This window comes from Schistocerca americana, chromosome 3 (genome assembly GCF_021461395.2).
Source record: "Schistocerca americana isolate TAMUIC-IGC-003095 chromosome 3, iqSchAmer2.1, whole genome shotgun sequence".
NCBI classification, from domain to species: Eukaryota; Metazoa; Arthropoda; class Insecta; order Orthoptera; family Acrididae; genus Schistocerca; species Schistocerca americana.
The window spans coordinates 630,988,970-631,010,663 of record NC_060121.1 but is presented as its reverse complement, the minus strand read 5'-3'; the positions used below and the strand labels follow the sequence as shown (position 1 = coordinate 631,010,663).

Genomic DNA, 21,694 nt, shown 5'->3' with positions numbered 1-21,694 from the left:
CCCTATGCCCTACTAAGTGCGTACCCCTGGTCTCTGTTAAAACTGTTGCTGTTTATTCTAAATTTGGCAACTTCTTTGATAACATAATCCCAGTACGATGTGGTTTGAGCAAAAACACTTATTTTTTCAAATTGTATTTTAGGGCCATTTTCTAAGCAGTGTTCAGCCACAGCCATCTCTTCAAGTTATATTTGTCTGATGTGTCGTGAATGCTCTGCACAATTCTTAGCAACAGAGGGTACGGTTTGACCTCTGTAAATACTACCACATCCACAGGGGACACCATACATGTCAGGAACCTGGAAGACCTATGTTGCCTTTAACAGGGTGTAATGTATCTCCATTTTGGAGGTGGTCTGGGACACTGGTCTCAGTCCACGTCTCTTCAGCACATTCCCAGTCTTGCTAGTAGTTGCTCCAGAGAATGGAAGGAATGAAGCTGGCTCGGCCTCTTCTGCCAATTCATGACATTTCATCAATGACACTTAAAAGCATTAAATGGTTATCATCAGACATACAGCAATCTTTGGCCTGTGTACTAATGTGTTCAGTACCGCTTTCTTGAGTGCAGGATAGTGAAAGCTGTTGGTGAGATTGCCTGTACACTGAAAAACCCACGCTGGCCTCCTGCCTTCTGTTCAACCAAAACATCCCAACATCGGCCCTACAGTTTCCACCTGAGATCGGCACGGTGTTCCACCAAGCCTTATCAACAACATACTTTATGTATCACAACGAATATTATGAGATGACGGATGGCACAGCCAAGGGATCCCCACCGTTTCCAGCTGTCGTGAACTTTTTCATGGTGCGTTTTGAGGAGGAAGCTCTGAACTCTGCGAGGTAGTGACCATCTTGCTTCCCAAGATATGATGACATACCTTGTCGATATGGCCTCATGGTGAAAATGCACTGCAGCAGTTCATCGACCACATGACTGCAGCAGTTCGTCGACCACATGACTGCAGCAGTTCGTCGACCACATGACTGCAGCAGTTCGTCGACCACATGAATGGTGTCTGTCCTAACATTAAATTTACTGATGAGTTGAAGACGGATAGCAAGATTGTGTTATTGGATGTTTTAATTGAGCAGAAGGCAGGAGGGCGGCTTGATTATTCAGTGTACAGGAAATCGACGCACACTGACCAATGCTTAAATACCAACAGCCTTTTACCACCCTATAAACAAGAAAGCAGTATGGAACATTTTTAGTACAGAGGCCAAAATTACCGCATATTTGACAATGACCATCTGGAGTCTGAATTTTAGCATTTGAAGCACATGTTCAGAGAAAGTAGTTACAGCCAAGGAGAATTGGCTAAAGCTTTCAAGTGCCACTGACAAAAGACACCTTCTAAATCAGAGGAAGAAAGTGTGCCAGCTGCATTGCTTCCATAGTGTGGAGCAACAATTAGCAAGATAGGGTGCGTGCTGAAGAGACACGTAGTGAGGCCAGTGTTCTAGCCTGCCTCGAAGATAAGAAATATGTTATTCCCATTAAAGAAAATATAGTCTTCAAGTTCTTGGCATGTATGGTATCTCCTGTGAATATGGCAGTATTTAAATACGTCAAACCATTTGCATTGTTGCTGAGCAATGTGCAGTTCATTCACGACACATTAAACAAAGGAATCTTGAGAAGATGGCCTTGGCTGAACATTACCTAAGAAACAGGCATAATATATAATTCGAGAGGAAAAATGAGCGTTTTTGCTCAAACCACTTCACAAAGGGATTCTGTGATCACAGAAACAGACAACATTAGAATAAATAGCAAAAATTTAACAGATACCAAGGGTGTGCACTTAGTATGGCATGGGGGTGAGCTTTGGACATTGAGGAAAAGCAGAGGCTAAGGCTTGATACTTGTAGGGAAGCAGGAGTGGCAGTTTCAAACATCGAAGACACTTCTCAACTATTATTTCCATTTTCCAGAGCTGTCAATTTCACCACTCTTAATTCTTTTTTCAAGGGGAAGATATGCAGAAAAAATAGGACTTATGGTCTGACTTACAATGGCACAAATGAAGAACGTATTTTTTTCAATAAAGGAACATGAGACAGAGCAAGCTTGAGTTTACGACCTGCTCTAGTTACACCGCTACTAATGTGTTTTTTTTCCCTGTCTTTAATTGCTATTTTGTTCCAATTTCCCATAACAAGTATAAACTGATCAGCCAGAACATTATGGCCACCTACCTAATAGACGGTAGGTCCACATTTGGCATGGATAACAGTGGCAACATGTCATGGCAGCAATGAGGCCTAGGTAGGTCGCTGGAAGGGAGAGTTGGCACCACATCTGCACACAAAAGTCACCCAATTTCCGAGAATTCCAGGGAGGGGGTTGATGAGCTCTCACGCCACGTTCAATCACACCCCAGATGTGTCTGATTGAATTCAGATCTGGCGAGTTGGGGGGCCAGAACATCAATTGGAACTTTCCCATGTATTCCTCGAACCACTCCATCACACTCCCGGCCTTGCGACATGGCACATCATCTTGTTGAAAAATGCTACTGCTTTTGGGGAAATATGATTGTCATCAAGGGGTGTATGTGGTCTGCAACCAGTGTTCGATACTCCTTGGCCATCGTGGTACCTTGCAGGAGCTCCACTGGACCCATGGATGCCCATGTAAACGTTCCCCAGAGCATAATGGAACCACTGCCAGCTTGTCTCTGTCCTGCAGTAGTGGTGTCGAGGAGCTGTTCCCCTGAAAGACAATGAATTTGCACCCTGCCATTGGCAAGATGAAAAAGGTATTGAGATTCATAAGACCATGCAGCGATGTGCCACTGTGCCGATGTCCGGTATTCATGTGGGAAGGAGAGAAGTAAGCACTGCCTGATGGAATGTGCAGGGACTAGATGGTAGCAGGACAAGGCTGCCAGTTGCAATGTCGGAAGGCTGTGGGGAGGAAATGGGAGAATGGGGAGTGGATAAAGGAGAGGAGCAGAGAGGGGAAAGAGACGATGTGCACATTGGCTGGGAGTGGCGCACAATGAGGTTGAGGGGACATGAATTGGAAGGAGATCATAGGAGAGAGGGAGTAGAAAGTATTGGGTGGAGGGTACAAGGACAGTGGATTACTGTAGATTGAGGCTGGGATGATTCTGGGAGCAGAGAATTTGTTATAGGGATAACTCCCATCGGCACAGTTGAGAAAAACTGGTGGTAGAGGAGAGGACCCAGATGGCCCAGGTTGTGAAGCAGCCATTGAAATCAAGCATGTTATGCTCAGCTACATGTTGTGTCAGAGGGTGGTGCACTTTGCTCTTGACCAAAGTCTGGCCGTGGGTATTCATTCCAGTGGACAGCTGGTTGGTTGTTATATCAATATAAAAAGCTGTGCAATGATAGCAGCAGAGTTGGTATATGACATGACTGCTATCGAAGGTGGCCTGGCCTCTGATGGCACAGGATAAGCCTGTGACAGGACTGGAATACAAGTGTTGGGTGGGTGAACTGGACAGCCTTAACCTGGATCTTCCACAGGGATATGATCCCTGTGGCAAGGGATTAGGATTGGGAGTGGCATAAGGGTAGACTAGATGTTGTGGATGTTGGGTGGACAGGGGAAAACTGTTTTAGGAGGGGTGGGAAGGATCTTGAATAGGATGCCCCTCATTTCAAGGCAGCCCTGAAGAAGGATGTGGTTCAGTTGTTCCATTCCGGGGTGGTTTTGGGTGACAAAGAAGATTTTGTGTGTAGTGGGAGGACTGGGTTGTGGCATGAGAAACCTGTTTGTGGACTAGGTCTGAGGGAATAGTGCCTGTCTGTGAAGGCCTTTGTCATATCTTCAGCATACTGGACAAAGGAGTTCTTGTCGCTACAGATACAACCTCCCTGGGTTGAAAGGCTCTTTGGGAGAGATTTTCTGGTGCAAAAGGGATGAAAGCTGTTAAAATGCATGTAATTTTGGTGTCTGTTGGGTTTAATTTGGACAGAGGTGTGATGGAGCTATCAGAGAGGTGGTGGTCAACATCCAGGAAGGTGGCACACTGTGTTGAGGAGGACCAGATGAAGCAGATGGAAGATAGGAATGAGGACCGAATGAGTTCAGTTCATGACAATATTGTCAATGAACCTGAACCAGGTAAACGGTCTGCAGTTTTGGGAGGTTAGGAAGGTTTCCTCTAGATGGCCCACAAACAAGTTGGTATAGGAGGGTGCTAAGCAGTTGCTCACGGATGTGCCACTGATTTGTTTGTATACTTTCCATTCAAATGAGAAGTAGTTGTGCTTTAGGATTAAGTTAGTTTAAGGTGTGTGAGGAATGAGGCACTGGATTTAGTGTCATTAGAGCATTGGGAGAGGTAGTGTTCAACAGTGGCAAGACCATGGGCATGAAGGATGTTGAAATATAGGGAAGTGGCATCAAAAGTGACGAGTAGGAGTGCAGCAGGTAAAGGGGTGGGGATGGTGTAAACTTGGTGGAGGCAGTGGTTGGTACCTTTTATGTGTAAAAAAATCTCGTGTAATACCTACCTGCTAAAATGCCTTTCTAGCATAATAGCGTCACCAGTCTTAAGACAAATCTATTTTGGTATTATACACTCCCACCTACAATACGGTATTGAGATTTGGAGCGGGGCACCAACGGTATACATGGATAGGGCTTTTAGAGCCCAGAAGAGAGCAATTAGGATAATAGCGAATATTAGTGAACGTCAATCCTGTAGAGAATACTTCATTAAGTATAATATACTAACAGTGTATTCATTATATGTTCTAAGGACTATACTATTTGTAAAAGAAAATATGGAGCACAGTATAATAAATAATGATACCCATAGTTATAATACAAGGAAGAAAGAGGATTACCACATAAAATTCAGAAATAAAAAAGCAACCGATCATAATCCATTTTCTGCTGGAAGATTTTTTTACAACAGACTGCCAAATACCATAAAAATGTTAAAAGGAAACATATCTAAAATAAAATTAAAGCAGCTGTTAATTGCTAAATGTTTGTATGCCATCAAGGATTTTTGATGTTGTATGTACTTTATTTCTACTACTAAACTATTATTATTGTTCGTGTATGTACTGACTGACTATTTCCATGACTGTAAAAGTTATTATGGACAAATAAACCATTATAATGTATGAGGCTAAATTTTGAGCAATTGGTCGGTGGTGTTAGTCAATGAGGGCTGAAAATCTTTAAGTGGGATTACAATAACCAGCTACAATGGGGCATCCAGGATTTTTGTGTTTGTGGATCTTGGGCAGCTTGTAGAAAGTGGGTGTGCAGTATGCCATAGGAGTGAGGAGAGAAATGGGATTCAAATCAGAGGTTCTGGGAAGGGCTTAAAGCTTTCAGCAGGGATTGGAGGTTATGTTGGACATCTGGGATGTCGGTGGAGGAGTCAGTCAATTTTCCCCTGCCACCCCACCCTAACCCTCCCCCTTCCCCACAGTCTCCAGGTTCTGTGCCTGGCAGCCTTGTTCTGCCTCCGTCCAGTCCCTGCACACTTTGCCAGGCAACGTTTATTTCTCTCCCCACACCCATATCCTGTTATCACTCTCCTTTCTCTGCCTCACTGCAGATGGCTGCTTTCGATTGACACAGTCACATTCTGACTGGAGTGACTGCGGACAGCACTGTTCTGTGCGCGAGGTACGCTTGCTTGTCTGAACGGGAGTGTGTTTCCTTTCTGAAGATGTCTTTGGCCAAAAGCCCATTGTGTAACAATCTTTTCATTGTGACTGTCTGCAACTCAACATTTCATCTTTATGGGGAGTAGTAATCTTTCCTTTTCACAACACTGTTGATATTCCAATCAGGACTTTACATTATTTGATCTGTTCCACAATCCAGTGATGATTTCCTTTGTCGCTATCTCTAAAGCATTACTCTACTCAGTGTCTATTTCTTCTCTTCTTCCTCTGTGTTTTCAATCACTTTCCAAACCACAAGTTCTCTGACATCTGGGTCACACTGTACCAATGGTCATGTCTGTGCACAACAGATGACTACATGACCACTTTGACTGTTGGTGCAGAAACTCATGACCCAAAATCTTCCTATTGATCACCTTTCCTCCCTCAAATTCACTTATTTTAAAGTGTTATTTTCCACACCTACCCATGCCACGTGAGCTTGTGCATGTTGACCTCATCAATCTCCCCCCCACTTCCCTTCACCCAAAATGGGAGTACCCCCATACCTTATATGTTCCATCCTATGCACTTTTTTTACATTCCTGTGTGGTGAATGTTTACATGTTTGTGCATATGTGTATGCATTTTTACACACTTTTTTCATTTTATCCAGCTCCCCCCACAACCACCTAATGCCTTCATTTGCCCATTTCCTGCATTATTTCCCATTTCTCCAATACCATCCCTGCCACAATGGACCCCTGCTCCATCTTTCTGCACCAGTTCAGTGAAGTATCCCTTTCCCTGATTAAGATCCGGTCCCAGATCCTGTTCCTTGACTGCTGCCTAAACTATGAATTCTTCCTCCCCCTCCCCCAAAAACGGCCTAACCACAAAAATTCTTTTCTCTGGATCCCAATCTTCCTTTCAGAATGAGCCTCACCTTTTCAGGTTCGGCCAGTCCCTGTCCCTCACAAACCTGGTACTAAAAATACACATTTCCATGGTACAGGGATCCCAGAACCACCTTGGTTCCCTCTGCAACATACTGTTACTGCACAATCCATACTACAAACATCACATCTCTGAAACTGAATCCCTTGCGCTCCCATACTTGTAACAGCATTCCAGACACCACCTCCATAAGTTATCCAGCCTGCTGATATCCTACTGGTGCCTTGGAGCACCACTATCGAACCCGTATCCCACCTAAAGTGTGCCTCCTCATCAACTCCTCGTACCACCAGACACTGCCTAGCTGATATTTTCAACTTACCACATCACCCAAAACTCCCTACCAACACCCTACTAAATCCTGAGTCGAAACAATTGTGGGACACTGTTGTTAACACTCAGGAAGCTGACGCCTGTTAAAATACGGGCACGCCTGACCAGCCCGAAAATCCGACGCCCGTAATTTTAGAGGCGCGTGTGCTTGATCTTCCCTTTCCTTCCTTTACGTGTTCGTAGGGCTCCCAATGGTCTGGGAGGCACAGAAGAGGCTATAATTGAAGTATTTGACGCTAGATGGTGCGCGCATGCTGGACACGGAAGAACCACTCTTTTTTTTTTTTTTTTTTTTTTTTTTTTATGAGGCTTTGCGAGCGGGAATATTCTGCCGCACACGCGCTCAGTTGTATCATCATGGCAAAGCATGGTTTGGCGGATGATGAAATCGCTCGTGAGTTATCGCGCGAGTTTGAAGAAAGTTATGTTGATTTTTCAGAGTACGATGATTTGCTTCATTCTGATGATGACGTAGACTATATTCAAGAAGAAGATTCTGAGTCTTCTGGTAAGAAATGCAGATAACAAAATATGCAATATTTTTATTCAGATTTCAATTGAAAGAGCTTTCAATACGTAACTACTGTAGTAAGTGATTTTATTTGCAAATACTACTTTTATGGTAGATTCAGATGAGGAGAGCGAGCGTTCAAGTTCTTCAGAAGCATGTATTGCCAATGTTCTTGCTGATACCACAACTGCAGTGCATGGGCGGCCAAGGGTGAGTGTGAGACCAAGAACTTCGTGCCGTACCGATTCTGAGGAAGGCTGGACGACTACTGATCATGTGCCAAATATCTATCCATTCTCAGAACATGCTGGAAAGTGCAACCTTACCAGTTTAGACCAGAACATCACACCTCTAGACTTCTTTTTATGTTTACTTACAGAGAGTATGGTGAATCACATAAAGCAGCAAACTAATCTATATGCACAACAAAGCATAAGGAAATTACGAAGCACAAATTCCTTTTCCCTATCTGCTCACTATCCAAGTGGAAAGGAGTTACTCTCATAGAAATAAGAAAGTTTCTGGCAATTGTAGTCCATATGAGTGTAAGTGTGAGACCCCGTATACAAGATCACTGATCCAAGAATCCTGTTGTGTCACGTAATTTCTGTCCAAACATCCAGAGACGCAACAGGTTTCTTTCTATTTTGAGAAACGTTCACGTCAGTGACAATTCAGTTGCTAAGACAAAAGGAGAGGCTGGCTATGACCAGCTGCACAAGGTGAGACCCCTCCTGGATATGGTGTCTGCTAATTTACAGCGAGCATATACATCCTCTCAAAACATTACAATTGATGAAGGCATGTGCAAAGTTGCCACAGAAGCCAAATAAATATGATATAAAACTGTACATGTTGTCAGAGTCACAGACAGGTTATGTCTGTAATTTTTCTGTTTATGCAGGTGAGAGGTCTGACATAGAGACACTTGTAAAGACATTGCTTGGGAACCTGTCAGGAAAAGGTTACACTTTGTTTACAGACAGATTCTACACCAGTCCAGTCCTTGGTTCAGAACTGGAAGCTGCAAAAACTGCTCTTGTGGGAACTACAAGAAAATCTAGACAGGGAATACCTTCTGCTATAAAAGATCCGAAACTTCAGTGAGGTGAATTAATTTTTAGGTGTAAAGGAAATATCTAGGCATTCTGTTGGAACGACAAAAGAAATGTGCACATGATAAGTACAAGGTACACTGCTGAGATTGTGACGTTTATTGATAAGAGAGGCAGAGAGAAGTCAAAACCAGCCTGTGTGGTGGAATATAATAAAATCAAGTTGGGCGTTGACTTATCGAACCAATGACTATCATAGGGGCTTTTGAGCATCAAATTGTGAAGTGGTGAAGAAAGTTGTCATTCCACATAATACCAATTGTGATAATAAATTCAAGTATATTGTACAACATGGTAACTGTAAAATGCCTCACAACATCACAGTTTATGACAACTATCAGTGCAGGCCTTGCAGACAGCAGAGAACTGGAACCACAACCTGGTACTTCGAGACTCTCCAGACTATCAACTGGAAACTTTTTCTGGAAAAGATTGAGACACAAATATACAAGAAACAGAAGCAAAAACAATGTGTAGTGTGTTCTCTGAGAGGCAAAAACCTTACTGGGAAAGTGTGGCATAAAGACAGAAGCTACCAGTGTGGTAAATGCAAAGTGGCATTGTGTAAACTCCCGTGTTTCAAAGTTCATCATACAAAGACCAAAATCGCATCTTAAAATAAAGCCAACGGAGGTTACTGTATATAAAATAAGTAGTATAAATAATTATTAAAATTCTTGTTTAAAATAATGTAGTTTTCCTTCTGAGCATTAAGTGCATATATCATTGACCAATTTTTCCTCTTCCAAAAACAATGTTATAATTGATAGTTTCATGAAAGCAAATATTACTTAAAAGAACAAAGCGCTATACATAGCTTAGCTTCAAAGTAGAAAGTTTATGATTTTCAATACGGGTAATGTCATTAGTATAAAAAAAGGCATTTAAGAGTTGTAGTACATTAAAATACGCTAAAAACAGCTACGCCTTGTGGTAGAGCTTCAAACGCTATGCCTCAGGGCCCAAAGTGTTAACCATTTTACCAAAATTAGCCCCGCAGAAGTTTCAGTCCTATCCACAGGCCTCACATTCTGCCCTACTAGCCATGTCGGACTTGTGAAAGACCTACTCTCCTTCTCCCTGATCTTGCAATGGGAACACTTCTTTGCCACCAATCCCTATCACCAAAGCCAACCTAATGTCAACATCGAACTTGGCTTCTCCCAGTTCATACTTCCAACCAACCGTGATCCTCCCCCCTCCCACTTAACCTCCATCTAGGCACTTTCCAGGAATTCCTTACCTCCAACTTGGCCTCACCAGCCTTTCCCAGGTCCCTTCCAAAGGACACCAACCATTCAGCAGAAGAAAGGACAGCCATATCCAGCCTCAAAACAAATCCTAACCTAATCATCCTACATGCAAACACAGGTTCAGCCAGTGCTGTTCTGAATCACAGTGATTACCTGGCAGCAGGCCTCTCCCAAATAAACTCTGCCACAGTGATCCCATCCCGGAAGTCCAACCTAACCTCCAATCCTTGTTTAAAACCTTAGGAATTTTCCAGAACCTCTCCCCTGAATCTATTTCTCTCCTCACCCCTAGAACATCAAGCATACCCACCTTCTACATGCTCTCCAGACCCACAAATCCAACAATTCTGCATGCCTCATTGTAGCTGATGCACCCACTAAAAGAATTTTGGTCCTCAATGACCAACACCTACAACCAACTGCTTGAAATATAGCCTCCCCCTTACAGATACCACCCACTTTCTTCAATGACTCTCCACTTTCCACATCCCTTTACCTCCTGCATCCCTAGTCATCATCACTCTTGACACTATTTTCCTATACATCAACATCCCTCATGCCCATGGTCTAGCCACTATTGAACACTGCCTTTATCAATATCTTTGTGACTCCAAACCCAGTACCTCGTTCCTAGTAAACCTTACTAACTTTATCGTAACACATAACTACTATTCCTTTGAAGGGCAGGTCTACAAATAAATCCACTGCACAGCCATGGGCACCTGCATAAGAGGCTGGGCCACCTGTGAAAGCATCTGTGTCATATACCAGCTCTGCTGCAATCACTGCACATCTTTTTTATAATGGTGTGACTACCAACCAGCTGCCCACCAGGATGAAAGGCCACTGCCAAACTTTGGTCAAGACGAAGCTGGACCATCCTGTGGCACAACATGCAGATGAACATAACATGCTAAATTTCAATAGCTGCTTCACAACCAGGGCCATCTGGATCTTCCACTCCACCATCAGCTATCCTGAACTGCACAGTTGGGAGTAATCCTTACAACTCATTCCCTGGTCCCAAAATCATCCCGACCTCAATCTACAGTACCCTATTGCCCCACACCCTCCACCCACCAGTTTACACCCCCTTCTGTCCTATCACCTCCTCCCAATTCACACCCCCTCATCCTCATTCTGCACCACACTCTGCCAATGCATCCACCTATCTCTTCCCCTTCTCTGCTGCTCTCCTTTTCCACTCCTTGTTTGTCCTCCCCCCAGCCATCTGGTGTTGTGCCTGGCAGCCTAGTCCTGCCACCATCTAGTTCCTGCATGCTCCAACAGGCAGTGCTCACTTCACTCCCTCCCCCCTCCAACTCCAGATTGCTGCTTCTGTTCAGCACAGTTGCATTCTAGCTGGAGCACCCGGGGACAGTGGTTGTTTGTGTGTGTGTGTGTGTGTGTGTGTGTGTGTGTGTGTGAGAGAGAGAGAGAGAGAGAGAGAGAGAGAGAGAGAGAGAGAACAGTCTTTTCATTGTGCCTGTCTGCAACTCAACAAGTCACCTTTACAGCGAATAGCAATCTATCCTTTGCTTAATACTGTGGATTTTCCAACCTTGATTTTACATTGTTTAATTAACTTATGACATAATTAACATTAAAGATTGTGACCAGTGAAATATTCAATGGCAGACTTTGACTCTGGACTTGTTAGATTCACCCTTTGCCATTATACACTTGTTGACCTAATTTTTATTTATGCACAGAGTGACATAACTCACCAAATGATTAAGAGACTGGTTAAAATTTTTGCATAACTAACCATAATTTTGAATACAGTATAAATGGATAGATATAAAAATCTACTCAACAAGTGGCAGCAGAGGAACACACACACACAAAAATTTCACTTTTAAAAGTTTTCAGAGCCAGTGGCTCATTCTTCTGACAGAGGAGTTGAAAGGGAAGGAAGAGGGGTGAAGGAAAAGAACTGGACAGGTTTAGGGAAAGGGATACTGTTCAGAAAAGTCACCCAGAACCCTGGTCAGGGGAGACTTACCTGATGGGATGAGAAGGAAAGATTGATTGCTGGGAACTGCACTGGACAACATTTGAATACCTGAGAGCTTAAAGGTGGAATAAAGGGTAATATACAAGACAGAGATTACTACTAAAACATCATGCACGAGTTAATAAGAGTGAAAAGCTAAGGGCATTTTATGTACAGAGGTGGGAACGGGATGGCGAAAATTAGGCAAGTTAGAAAATGAAAGCTGTAAGAAAATAAAATAAAGAAAGGAGTGGTTAGTGTGAATAAATGCTGAGATAGAAGTACTTAATGTAAATAAGGCCAGGTGGGTGGTGAGAACAAAGGACATTTTGTCGTGTTAGTTCCCACCTGCGGAGTTCTGAGAAACGTGTCTGGCGGAAGAATCCAGATGGCACACGTGGTGAAACAGGCACCAAGGTAATGTCTGCTATGTTGTACAGCATGCTCTGCAACAGGATAATGTGTGTCACCTGTATACACCCTCCATTTATGCCCATTCATCCTGACTGATAACTGGTAGTCTTGCCAATGTAACAGGCCAAACAGTATTTACATAACAGCTGGTATATGACATGTGTCACAGGTGGCTCTCCCTTTGATAGTATATGTTTTGGCAGTTAGAGGACTGGAATAGGTGGTGATAGGAGGGTGCACGGGGCAAATATTGCAGTGGGGACATTCACATGGGTAGGAGGCATAGGGTAGGGAGATGGGTGCAGAAGGAGCACAGGGTCTGACAAGGATATTGCGGACACTGGGAGGGCAATGAACAGCTAATCTCAGACAGAATGGATCCCATCTCAGGATACGATTTTAGGAAGTCATGGCCTTGTTGAAGTAGCTGACTGATACATTCAGGACCACGATAATACTGGGTGACAAGTGGTGTGCTCTGAAATTGTTTTTTGGTGGGATCAGCAGCACTAGGATTGGACGTGATGGCCCGAGAGAACTGCTTTTGAACTAGGCTGTTGGGATAATTACTGAAATGAGAGTGGTGGTGTATTGTTGTTAAGAGTCTGCATCCGAACAAATACATTTGCCTCAAATGCCAAGGCTGTGTGGATGAAAGTCGGCCACTGTGGCCGAGCGGTTCTAGGCGCTTCAGTCCGGAACTGCACGACCACTACGGTCGCAGGTTCGAATCCTGCCTCAGGCATGGATGTGTGTGATGTCCTTAGGTTGGTTATGTTTAAGTAGTTCTAAGTTCTAAGAGACTGATGACCTTAGATGTTAAGTCCCATAGCGCTCAGAGCCATTTGAACGATTTTTTTGTGGAGGGAAATTCTGACATGGAAAGGATGGAAACCGTCAAAATGTTAAGTACTGTCGTTTGTTAGTAGGTTTGATGTGGACAGAAGTGAGAATGAGATCAACATCAAGGAAAGTGGCATGGGATTCGGAATAGGACCATGTAAAATTTAATTGGGATAAGCTATTTAGAGATTTTCAACAGGTTAGCCTCACCACATGAGTCCATATGGCAAAGGTGTCATCAATGTATCTAAACCAAACCAGGTGCTAAAGGCTTATGGATCCAAGGAAAGCTCATGCGATCCATGAAAAGGTTGGCATACAAAGGAGCTATCCTGGTTCCCATTGCCGTACCCCTGATCTGTTTGTATGTCTGCCCCTCAAAGGTGAAGTAGTTGTTGATAAGTATAAAGCTGATTAAGGTGAGCAAGAAGGATGTCATAGGTTTGGAATTAGGTGGGTGCTAACTGAGGAAATGTTCAGCAACAGGCAGACCATGTACATGGAGGGGTGCCGGTATAGAAGGAGATGACATCAATGGTGACAAGCAAGGTGCTTGGTGTTAGTGGAGCGGGCACCGATTTCAGACAATCCAGGAAATGGCTGGTATCTTTAATATAGGAGGGAAGTCTTTGTACTATGAATTGCAGGTGATGATTAACTAAGGCAGATATACATTCAGTGGGTGCTCTAAAGTCAGACACTATAGGAACGTCAGGATGATTGCATTTGTATATCTTAGGAAGAACATAAAAGCTGGGGGTGCGTGGTCTGGGTGAGTTAAGATGTTCTATGGATTGAGGGAAGGCCTTTTGAATGGCAGGTTGGGTTGGGTTGTTTGGGGGAGGAGACCAGACAGTGAGGTCACCGGTCTCATCGGATTAGGGAATTATGGGATAGGCCGTGCCCTTTCAAAGGAACCATCCTGGCATTTGCCAGGAGTGATTTAGGGAAATCACGGAAAACCTAAATCAGGATGGCTGGATGCAGGATTGAACTGTTGTCCTGCCGAATCCGAGTCCAGTGTGCTAGACACTGCACCACCTCACTCGGTTATGAGTGGCCTGAGGTTTTTCAGTGGACTGGTCAGTTTGAATCACAGGGATGGGATCTTGATGGCAGATGCTGCAAGTACAAGTGTCAGACAGCTGGCGTAGACTTTCACTAAAATACTCCTGTTGGTCAAGTACCACAGAGGTAGATCTTTTGTCTGCTGGGAGGATAATGATGGAGTCATCAGCTTTTAGGGAAAGTACAGCCTAGAGTTCTACAGAGGACAGTTTAGGGTCATGTTGTAGGGACCTGAGGAAAGGTTGTGAAGCAATGCTGAATGTGTGGAATTCTCGGAAGGCTTGTAAAGGATGATTCTGAGGTAGTGGTGGTGGATCAAGTTGGAATTGTGATCAGAGCTGTTCAAGGCAGGGTTCAATGTCAGGTTTGTTGTTGGGAAGGTTTTGGGATTGGGTGCAAAGTGATATTTCCAGTTGACATTACGTGTAAAGGAAAGTAGGTCCTTCAGTAAAGCAGTATGAGTAGGATGCTTATATCTGTAAACGGGCTATTCCCAAAGCGGAGGCATAAAACAGCTTCATCAACTTTTCTAATTTCCTACACAACCACATATTTTATAAGCAAAATTACTATTAATACTTATAGTCCTTCATGAGTAGCAAAAGCTAATCCATCAGTTTTTCAAATAATTATGTAGTTTCCAAAATCACAATATATCCTTATGTCACTTTTATAAGACACACTACAGCACAAAATAGAGTCTGTGTGAATCATCTACTACCCTAACATCTCTGCGTTACATTCATGACTAACAACATCAACATTCAAAGGTGAAAATGCTAACATCTTCATTAAAGTACAAGTAGTGATATCTGCAAAAACATGGTAATGTCAATACCCAAGAGGCCTCCAGTGAAAACTCTAACACAAATATTAGCAATAAGACTGGCCCGCTTGCTTGTGGTACCAATGGAACTCGAGATGCGATGGGAGCACATGGAACCATTGTGAATAACAGGCTGACAGCAATAAACACATTTCCTCAAAAGTGAGTGCAAGCGGGTTTGAGAAGGGAGCCATCTTCTTAAGTATGAAAAATTTCTAAGGGGAAGCACAAGAAAGGAAGAGCGACCATTGGAGAGCATCATCAGAAACCAGAAAAGTGGTGAAATGCTGTTTCAGCTCCTGCAAATACATGTCCCAATCCTCCTTGGTATTGTTAAATGGCAGAGACATGGGTGGGCGGGAGGTGACTACTGTTGGATAGGTTGTGAACTGTGTACCTGTAATCAGTCTGACACTAGCTGAAGTTCCTGATGGAAACGTTCATTTCCTGCTGGAACTGCTGTTGCAGGAGCAGCTGCTGCTGTTGCTGTTCTGCGAATTGTACAAGTTTCATTTCCATAAGGCACCGTGAACCTTTTACCTCGTTGCCAACTCAAGTAACCGGAATCTGACATGACCAAGAAACGCAGACCAACTGACCGAGAGTGTCTACATGTGACGATGTTCCCTGTTTTCATTTGTTGTCCTCGGTGTCAATGTACTGGCTGAAAAAAATAGGGGGTGGAAGTACAGTACTGTCTACTGTAAATTATGTAGCTGACAGGTACACATTTGCAATTCACAGTTGTTTACTTTCACTTTTCACAACCCCCCATATAGACATTTAATATAGCCAGTGCACTATTGTTTAACTTTCCATAAGCCTCATTAAAAGTTTGCAGGCAAACCTCCACAAACTGCTACAATAGTTTACTGTTTAACATCTATGAGCAGTAAAAGCATAACCACATAATTCACATTTCTTGAAGAATAAAAAGGTACGTATGGAGCAGACACTGACATTGTTTTAACACACGGCGTAATTGTGTTACACTTATTTCACAGTTACATTGATGCATTGTTGTTGTTCTAACCAACATAGGTTTCTCGTCTGAAACTTGGCTGTGGACTGTCATGGGACCAAACATTGTGCCCTTATATATCCTCACAATAATAGGTACTGAAACTTCACATTGTTCGATGTTTAATTTACAGAAATTACAATTAAAACTTAACTCATTAAATTAACTGAATACATTGAAAAATTCCGTGTTTTTGACAGTTTCTTTCACTACAAGAGTTAGGCCGAATTATTTTTTTAAATCATGAAATTAACAAATATAGCTATGCAAGCTATACTTTTGACAAAACTGTTAATTACTTTGGAATTAATACAGGGCTGGCTTTGCTAACATGTAGTTAAATAGAGCCAAATAAATACTTTAAGAATACTATTAGTTGTTCCTCCAAATGTTTATAATTAGAACCGAATTTATAATTGTTTATAACTCAATAACAGAATTTAAGTTACGAAACAATTACCGATTTCACCCTATAACGATAGTATTAACTAGGAATAGTTGAAAGATATTAGAAAATCAAGTACATACATAAAACTAAGTTCAAAATTACATCTGGTGTTATGTTCTTTAAAACTGAGGGCCAACTTTTCTCTTTTACGAAAATGCACATTATACTCACGTATGTTAATGGCAATTAGTTAAAAGTGAAAAAATGAATTTGAAGGAGGCAGATGGCAAAACAAGAGGGGAAGTAAAAATATCCCAGCTTGCTTCATCACAAACCGTAATTCATCAAAACATCAAAACCACAGGAAGACAACAGCTATGGGACAAGAATGAAGTCGATAACAACAGCTATGGATGGATACGACAGGATGGCAAGTCCAAAGAGTGAACCAAATCAAGAGCCTATATGTGGCAATATTAGGAACCGAACAACGGTGCGTATGACATATGATACAAGAGCGCAGTTAGAACATGACTGACCTCTGAGACCCTGCGCTGCTGGCTTTATAGGGCCCCCATGGAGGCTGATAGGCCAAAGCAGCTGGTATGGCCCGTGCACACTGCTGCGGTGGCGACAACAGCACTCGCAGGTTATAGGGACGCAGCCTAACGGCTGTTATCTATGTCCATGACTTTTGGTGGGCTGTCCAAATTATCAAACCAGGATACTAGAATTGGTTCAGCACATGTAGATATGCACATGCATAAACATTTTATAACAGTGACAAGGGGGATGTCCATAATTATGAAAGCTGCTGGTATGTTTCACTGCTGACATCATTTTCAATAATTGCTGAGAAAGTAACACAGTCCAGGACAGTGATTCTCCCTGCTAATAATAATATGAAACAGAGTCTTAATTACAAGCAAACCTGGACCAGATTATGTCGTATAATACAGAATAATTTGGAATGGGAGTAAAATAAGGTAGGTAGCATATAGCATATTACTAAAACAATGATGTGTTTAATGTTATTTGCTAAATTCTCTATCAATTAAATTGTACATGCAACATCAGAGGAAAAGATGCACCAAATGTTTTAAGGAAAGAAACTCGTCAAATAAGTCTGCTTGTCCACTGAATGATGTTTTTATGTTGCAAACTTTCGCCTTTGGCAAAACATCAATCTCCTATTTCGCTTGCCTCCAGCCATTGCTCCATGTATGTTAATGGCATCTCCAGTTAATTTAATCCTTCAAAGCGAAACATATTTTTCTCATTTTGCTCTGCAATGCCTCATTTTTCCTCATATTCATTTCGGTTATCATACACAAAACCAACAATTCCAGAAACAGTTAGTTCAATCTGCTGATCTTGTGCACATCAGTTACTTACATCTTGAACAGAAGCATCATCATAGCCACGAATATGGTTCATTAAGAGAACAGTATCCCACGAAAGATCCGTACCTAAAGACTGGAAAATTGCACAGGTTACACCAATAACAAAGAAAAGAAATAGAAGTACTCCACTGAATCAGAAACCCATATTGCTAACGTCAATTGCAGTACTGTGTTCGAACATTATGAATTACCTCGAAGGGAACGATTTACTGACAAACAGCCAACATACAGCCAACATGGATTCAGAAAATGTTGTTTTTGTGAAACTCTACCAGCTCTTTATTCTCAAAAAGTAATGAGTGCTATCGACAGGGGGTGTCAAATTGATTCCATATTTTTACATTTCCATAAGGCTTATGACACCATTCCTCGACGGTGAGGTCTAATAAACTGAGTGGCTATGGAGTGTCGCCTCAGTTGTGCAACTGGATTTGTGATTTCATGTCAGAAAGGTCACAGTAAGTAGTAATTGACAGAAAGTGATTGAGTAAAACAGAAATAATACCTGGCATTCCCCGGGGAAGTGTTATGGGCCCTCTGGTGTTCCTGATATACATAAATGATTCAGAAGATGATCTGAGCAGCCCTCTTAGATGGTTTGTGGCTGATGCTGTCATTTATGAGTTATCAGATGATCATAACAAACTACAAAATGATTAAGACAAGATATCTGTATGATGCAGAAAGTGACAACTGACTCTAAATAATGATGTGCTGGTGTCGAACTACACAGGGAGGAATGACCGTCATAATAAAATAAGATAAATCAGAGCTCATGCAGAATGATTTAAGTGTTTGTTTTTCCCACACCGTTTGAGAGTGAAATGGTAGAGAAATAAATTGAAGGTGGTTTGATGAACCCTCTGCCAGGCACTTAATTGTGAATTACACAGTAATCACGTAGATGTAGGCTTTGTTAACGTTATTGTTTTGATTTTTTCCTAAATGTGAGTCATGTTGTATGTTACAAAGGTGGTTTGAAAAGTTCTCGGAATGGAATAGAAAAAAAGTACTTACATCACTGAAAGTTTTTTTTATTTTTCAATGTAGTCTCCTTGTAGATTAATGCACTTGGTCCAACGATGTTCCAGTGCCTTGACCCTGTCTCGAAAATGAGTTTCTTCCAGGTCTGCAAAATATTTGTCAACTCCAGCAATCAATTCCTCATCTGAAGTGAATCTTTGTCCACCAAGAAAAAGTTTCAGTATTGGAAAGAGATGGAAGTCTGACAGAGCCATATCACATGAATAAGGCGGGTGTGGCAACAATACATACCTTAGTTCGTGTAATTTTTCCATGGCGACGGCATGTGTGTGGGCGCGCATCAAGAGTTGCAGAACCCACCTTTCAGATAAGTTTTTCATTTCTAATTCTTCATTTAATATGTGATATACCCTTTCAGATGACATCTGGCAAGCTTGAGCAATTTCACTCACTTTCAATCAGCAATCCTCCACGACCATTTTGTGCACTTTTGTAATTATTTCTGGAGTAGTGACACATCTTGGCTGACCACTGCGCAGATCACCATCTAAGCTCTCCCGGCCAAATTTAAATTCATTTGTCCACTTGAATATGAAGAAGCAGAGTCCCCCAGTGTATTCTGGAAATTGGCATGAATGTTCTTTGCTTTCATATCTTTCTTTACGAAGTTCTTAATCACTGCTCGAATCTCAATTTTTTCCATCTTCACAAATCACCACGTGGGAATAACAACGAAGTCACGTCAATGCCATAGCTCTCTTCCAGGACCAATGACATGGCACTTGTTTACACACAACAGTCCAATGAATATGACATGAACAACTAGTTGCACTAGGGCTGACCTCTCTTGGTGATTCTGAGAACTTTTCAAACCATCCTTGTACATCCCCTATTTGGATTGTTTTTGACTTAGCGGTGTAATTTCTCTTTTACAGATCAAAAATATTTTTCGTTAAGGTAATCTGCCATAAGGCTTGTTATTTTCCATCACTATAACATGTAATAAATGTGAGCCACCAATAGCAAATAAAAATCAATATTGCTACATATGACTGCGTTTTACTGGCAGGGCACTTAGACTGTTTACACTATGCTTGTCTGTCCGCTTTTAGAACACTGCTGCTTGGTGTGGGATCCTTACCAGATAGGACTGACGGAGTACATCAAAAAAGTTCAAAGGAGGGCAGCATATTTTGTATTATCGCAAAAATATGGGAGAGAGTGCCAATGAAATGATACAGGATTTGGGCTGGACTTCATTAAAACAAAGGTGTTTTTTGTTGCAACAGAATCTTCTCATGAAATTCCAATCACCAACTTTCTCCTCCGAATGCGAAAATATCTTGTTGACACTGTCTTACACAGGGAGAAATGATCACCATGATAAAATAAGGGAAATCAGAGCTCGTAAGGAAAGATATAGGGGTTCGTTCTTTCCGTGCGCTATACGAGATTGGAATAATAGAGAATTGTGAAGGTGGTTCGATGAACCCTCTGTCAGGCACTTAAATGTGATTTGCACAGTATCCATGTAGATATGGATGTAGATAATTTTTATGAAACTGATGGATGGTCTAACTCCTCCAACAAAAAATGTTCTCAATGCTTAATTATCATTTTCTTTTGCTACTTTGTTTCAAGAATCCTGTTAGATTTAGATATACAATTACAGGCTGTAGGCAAAGGGCTGCTTAAATATTTGATGCTTCCAGTACTCCAATGCTTTAGAAATATATCCATGATTTTCTTTCTCTTTTCAGCAACAATAGTAATCTTCACATGGTATCAAACACAAAAATGTTCAAACTTTCTGCATGGTAACATAGTTATGTAGGTCTACTGAATTTATTCTTTTGAAAAGAATATTACAGAGATGTCTATGTCTGTCTTTTCCCATTTACTAGTTATGTACTTCATAAATGCTATTAAAAATACTCCTATTTTTTTAAATGTAGTGACCAAAATTTGTTATTGTACAATGGCTCTTACTGTGTGATATACCACAGATACACAAAACTATTAACTAACCTTAATGGAACAAAGATGTCTTGTTGGTTTCAGATCTTGATTTGACATTGCTTCTGAAAAGTCAACAATTAGGTAAAGATGTCTCATCATACCAAGACGAACATTTCCACGCCTGTCTGCCTGTCTTCGTCTCTTTGCTCTTTGGATGATATCCGCAACAGATCCTTCAAGAAGACCTTCCTCATCTTCCTTGATTGCTTCCCTGAGAAATGAAATAAGCCAATAGGATTTAAGCAGTGTTTTTCTGAAATATAGGGCAAAAAAATTGCACAACGAACCCAGTAGGGTATAGAGGGTTTTCATACCAACTTATGTGAAGCACAGATTTCTGGATATAAATGATTTTCCACGAGGAAAGATTGTTGTTGAGTTGTAATACTCATGGGAAATATAGGAACAGAAATACTACATACACAGAGTAACTAACTTTTCAGTGAAAGGACTGTACAAGAAAAGTTTACTATTGACTGCAATGTCCATGAACATCAAATGGCTCTTACGAAAACAAACATCAGAAAACATTACATTACATTGAGAATCAGGAACCTCCAACTGTCAACCATAGCCATTTGAAACTTTTTGCACTGTCCCTTCGCTCTTTCATTCACACGTATTGTTCTGTAAATCTCATTGTGAATGTGAGGATTTGAGGATATGGAATGAGTCAAATAGAGGCAGCCACCACAGGCAACGTCTGTGAAGTCTACTACAAAGATATTATGTAGTGCTAGACAATTCACACTGATAATTATGGGAATGACTGTGTAATTGTGTATGGACATAGGAGAAAAGCAGCTACTTTGAAGAAAGTCACTTCTTCTCTTCCAATAATCACCTACAATCTTAGTTTATGTCTGAATATCTTGATGTTTAAAATTTGCCCATCCGTTGTCTGCTGGCAACCTGCACAGGAACATGGAACTCAATCTGAAACCTAGACAAGA

General features: G+C 41.7%; 1 protein-coding gene across 1 annotated transcript in view; it reads right to left on the bottom strand.

Annotated features, from left to right (window-relative positions):
- Positions 1-21,694, bottom strand: part of LOC124607024 (general transcription factor IIH subunit 2) — a 103,023-nt gene that overhangs the window by 59,146 nt on the left and 22,183 nt on the right. The window contains exon 2 of the mRNA XM_047139189.1: positions 20,751-20,952. Coding sequence (XP_046995145.1) covers positions 20,751-20,952 — 202 coding nt within the window. The remainder of the gene's footprint in view (positions 1-20,750; positions 20,953-21,694) is intronic.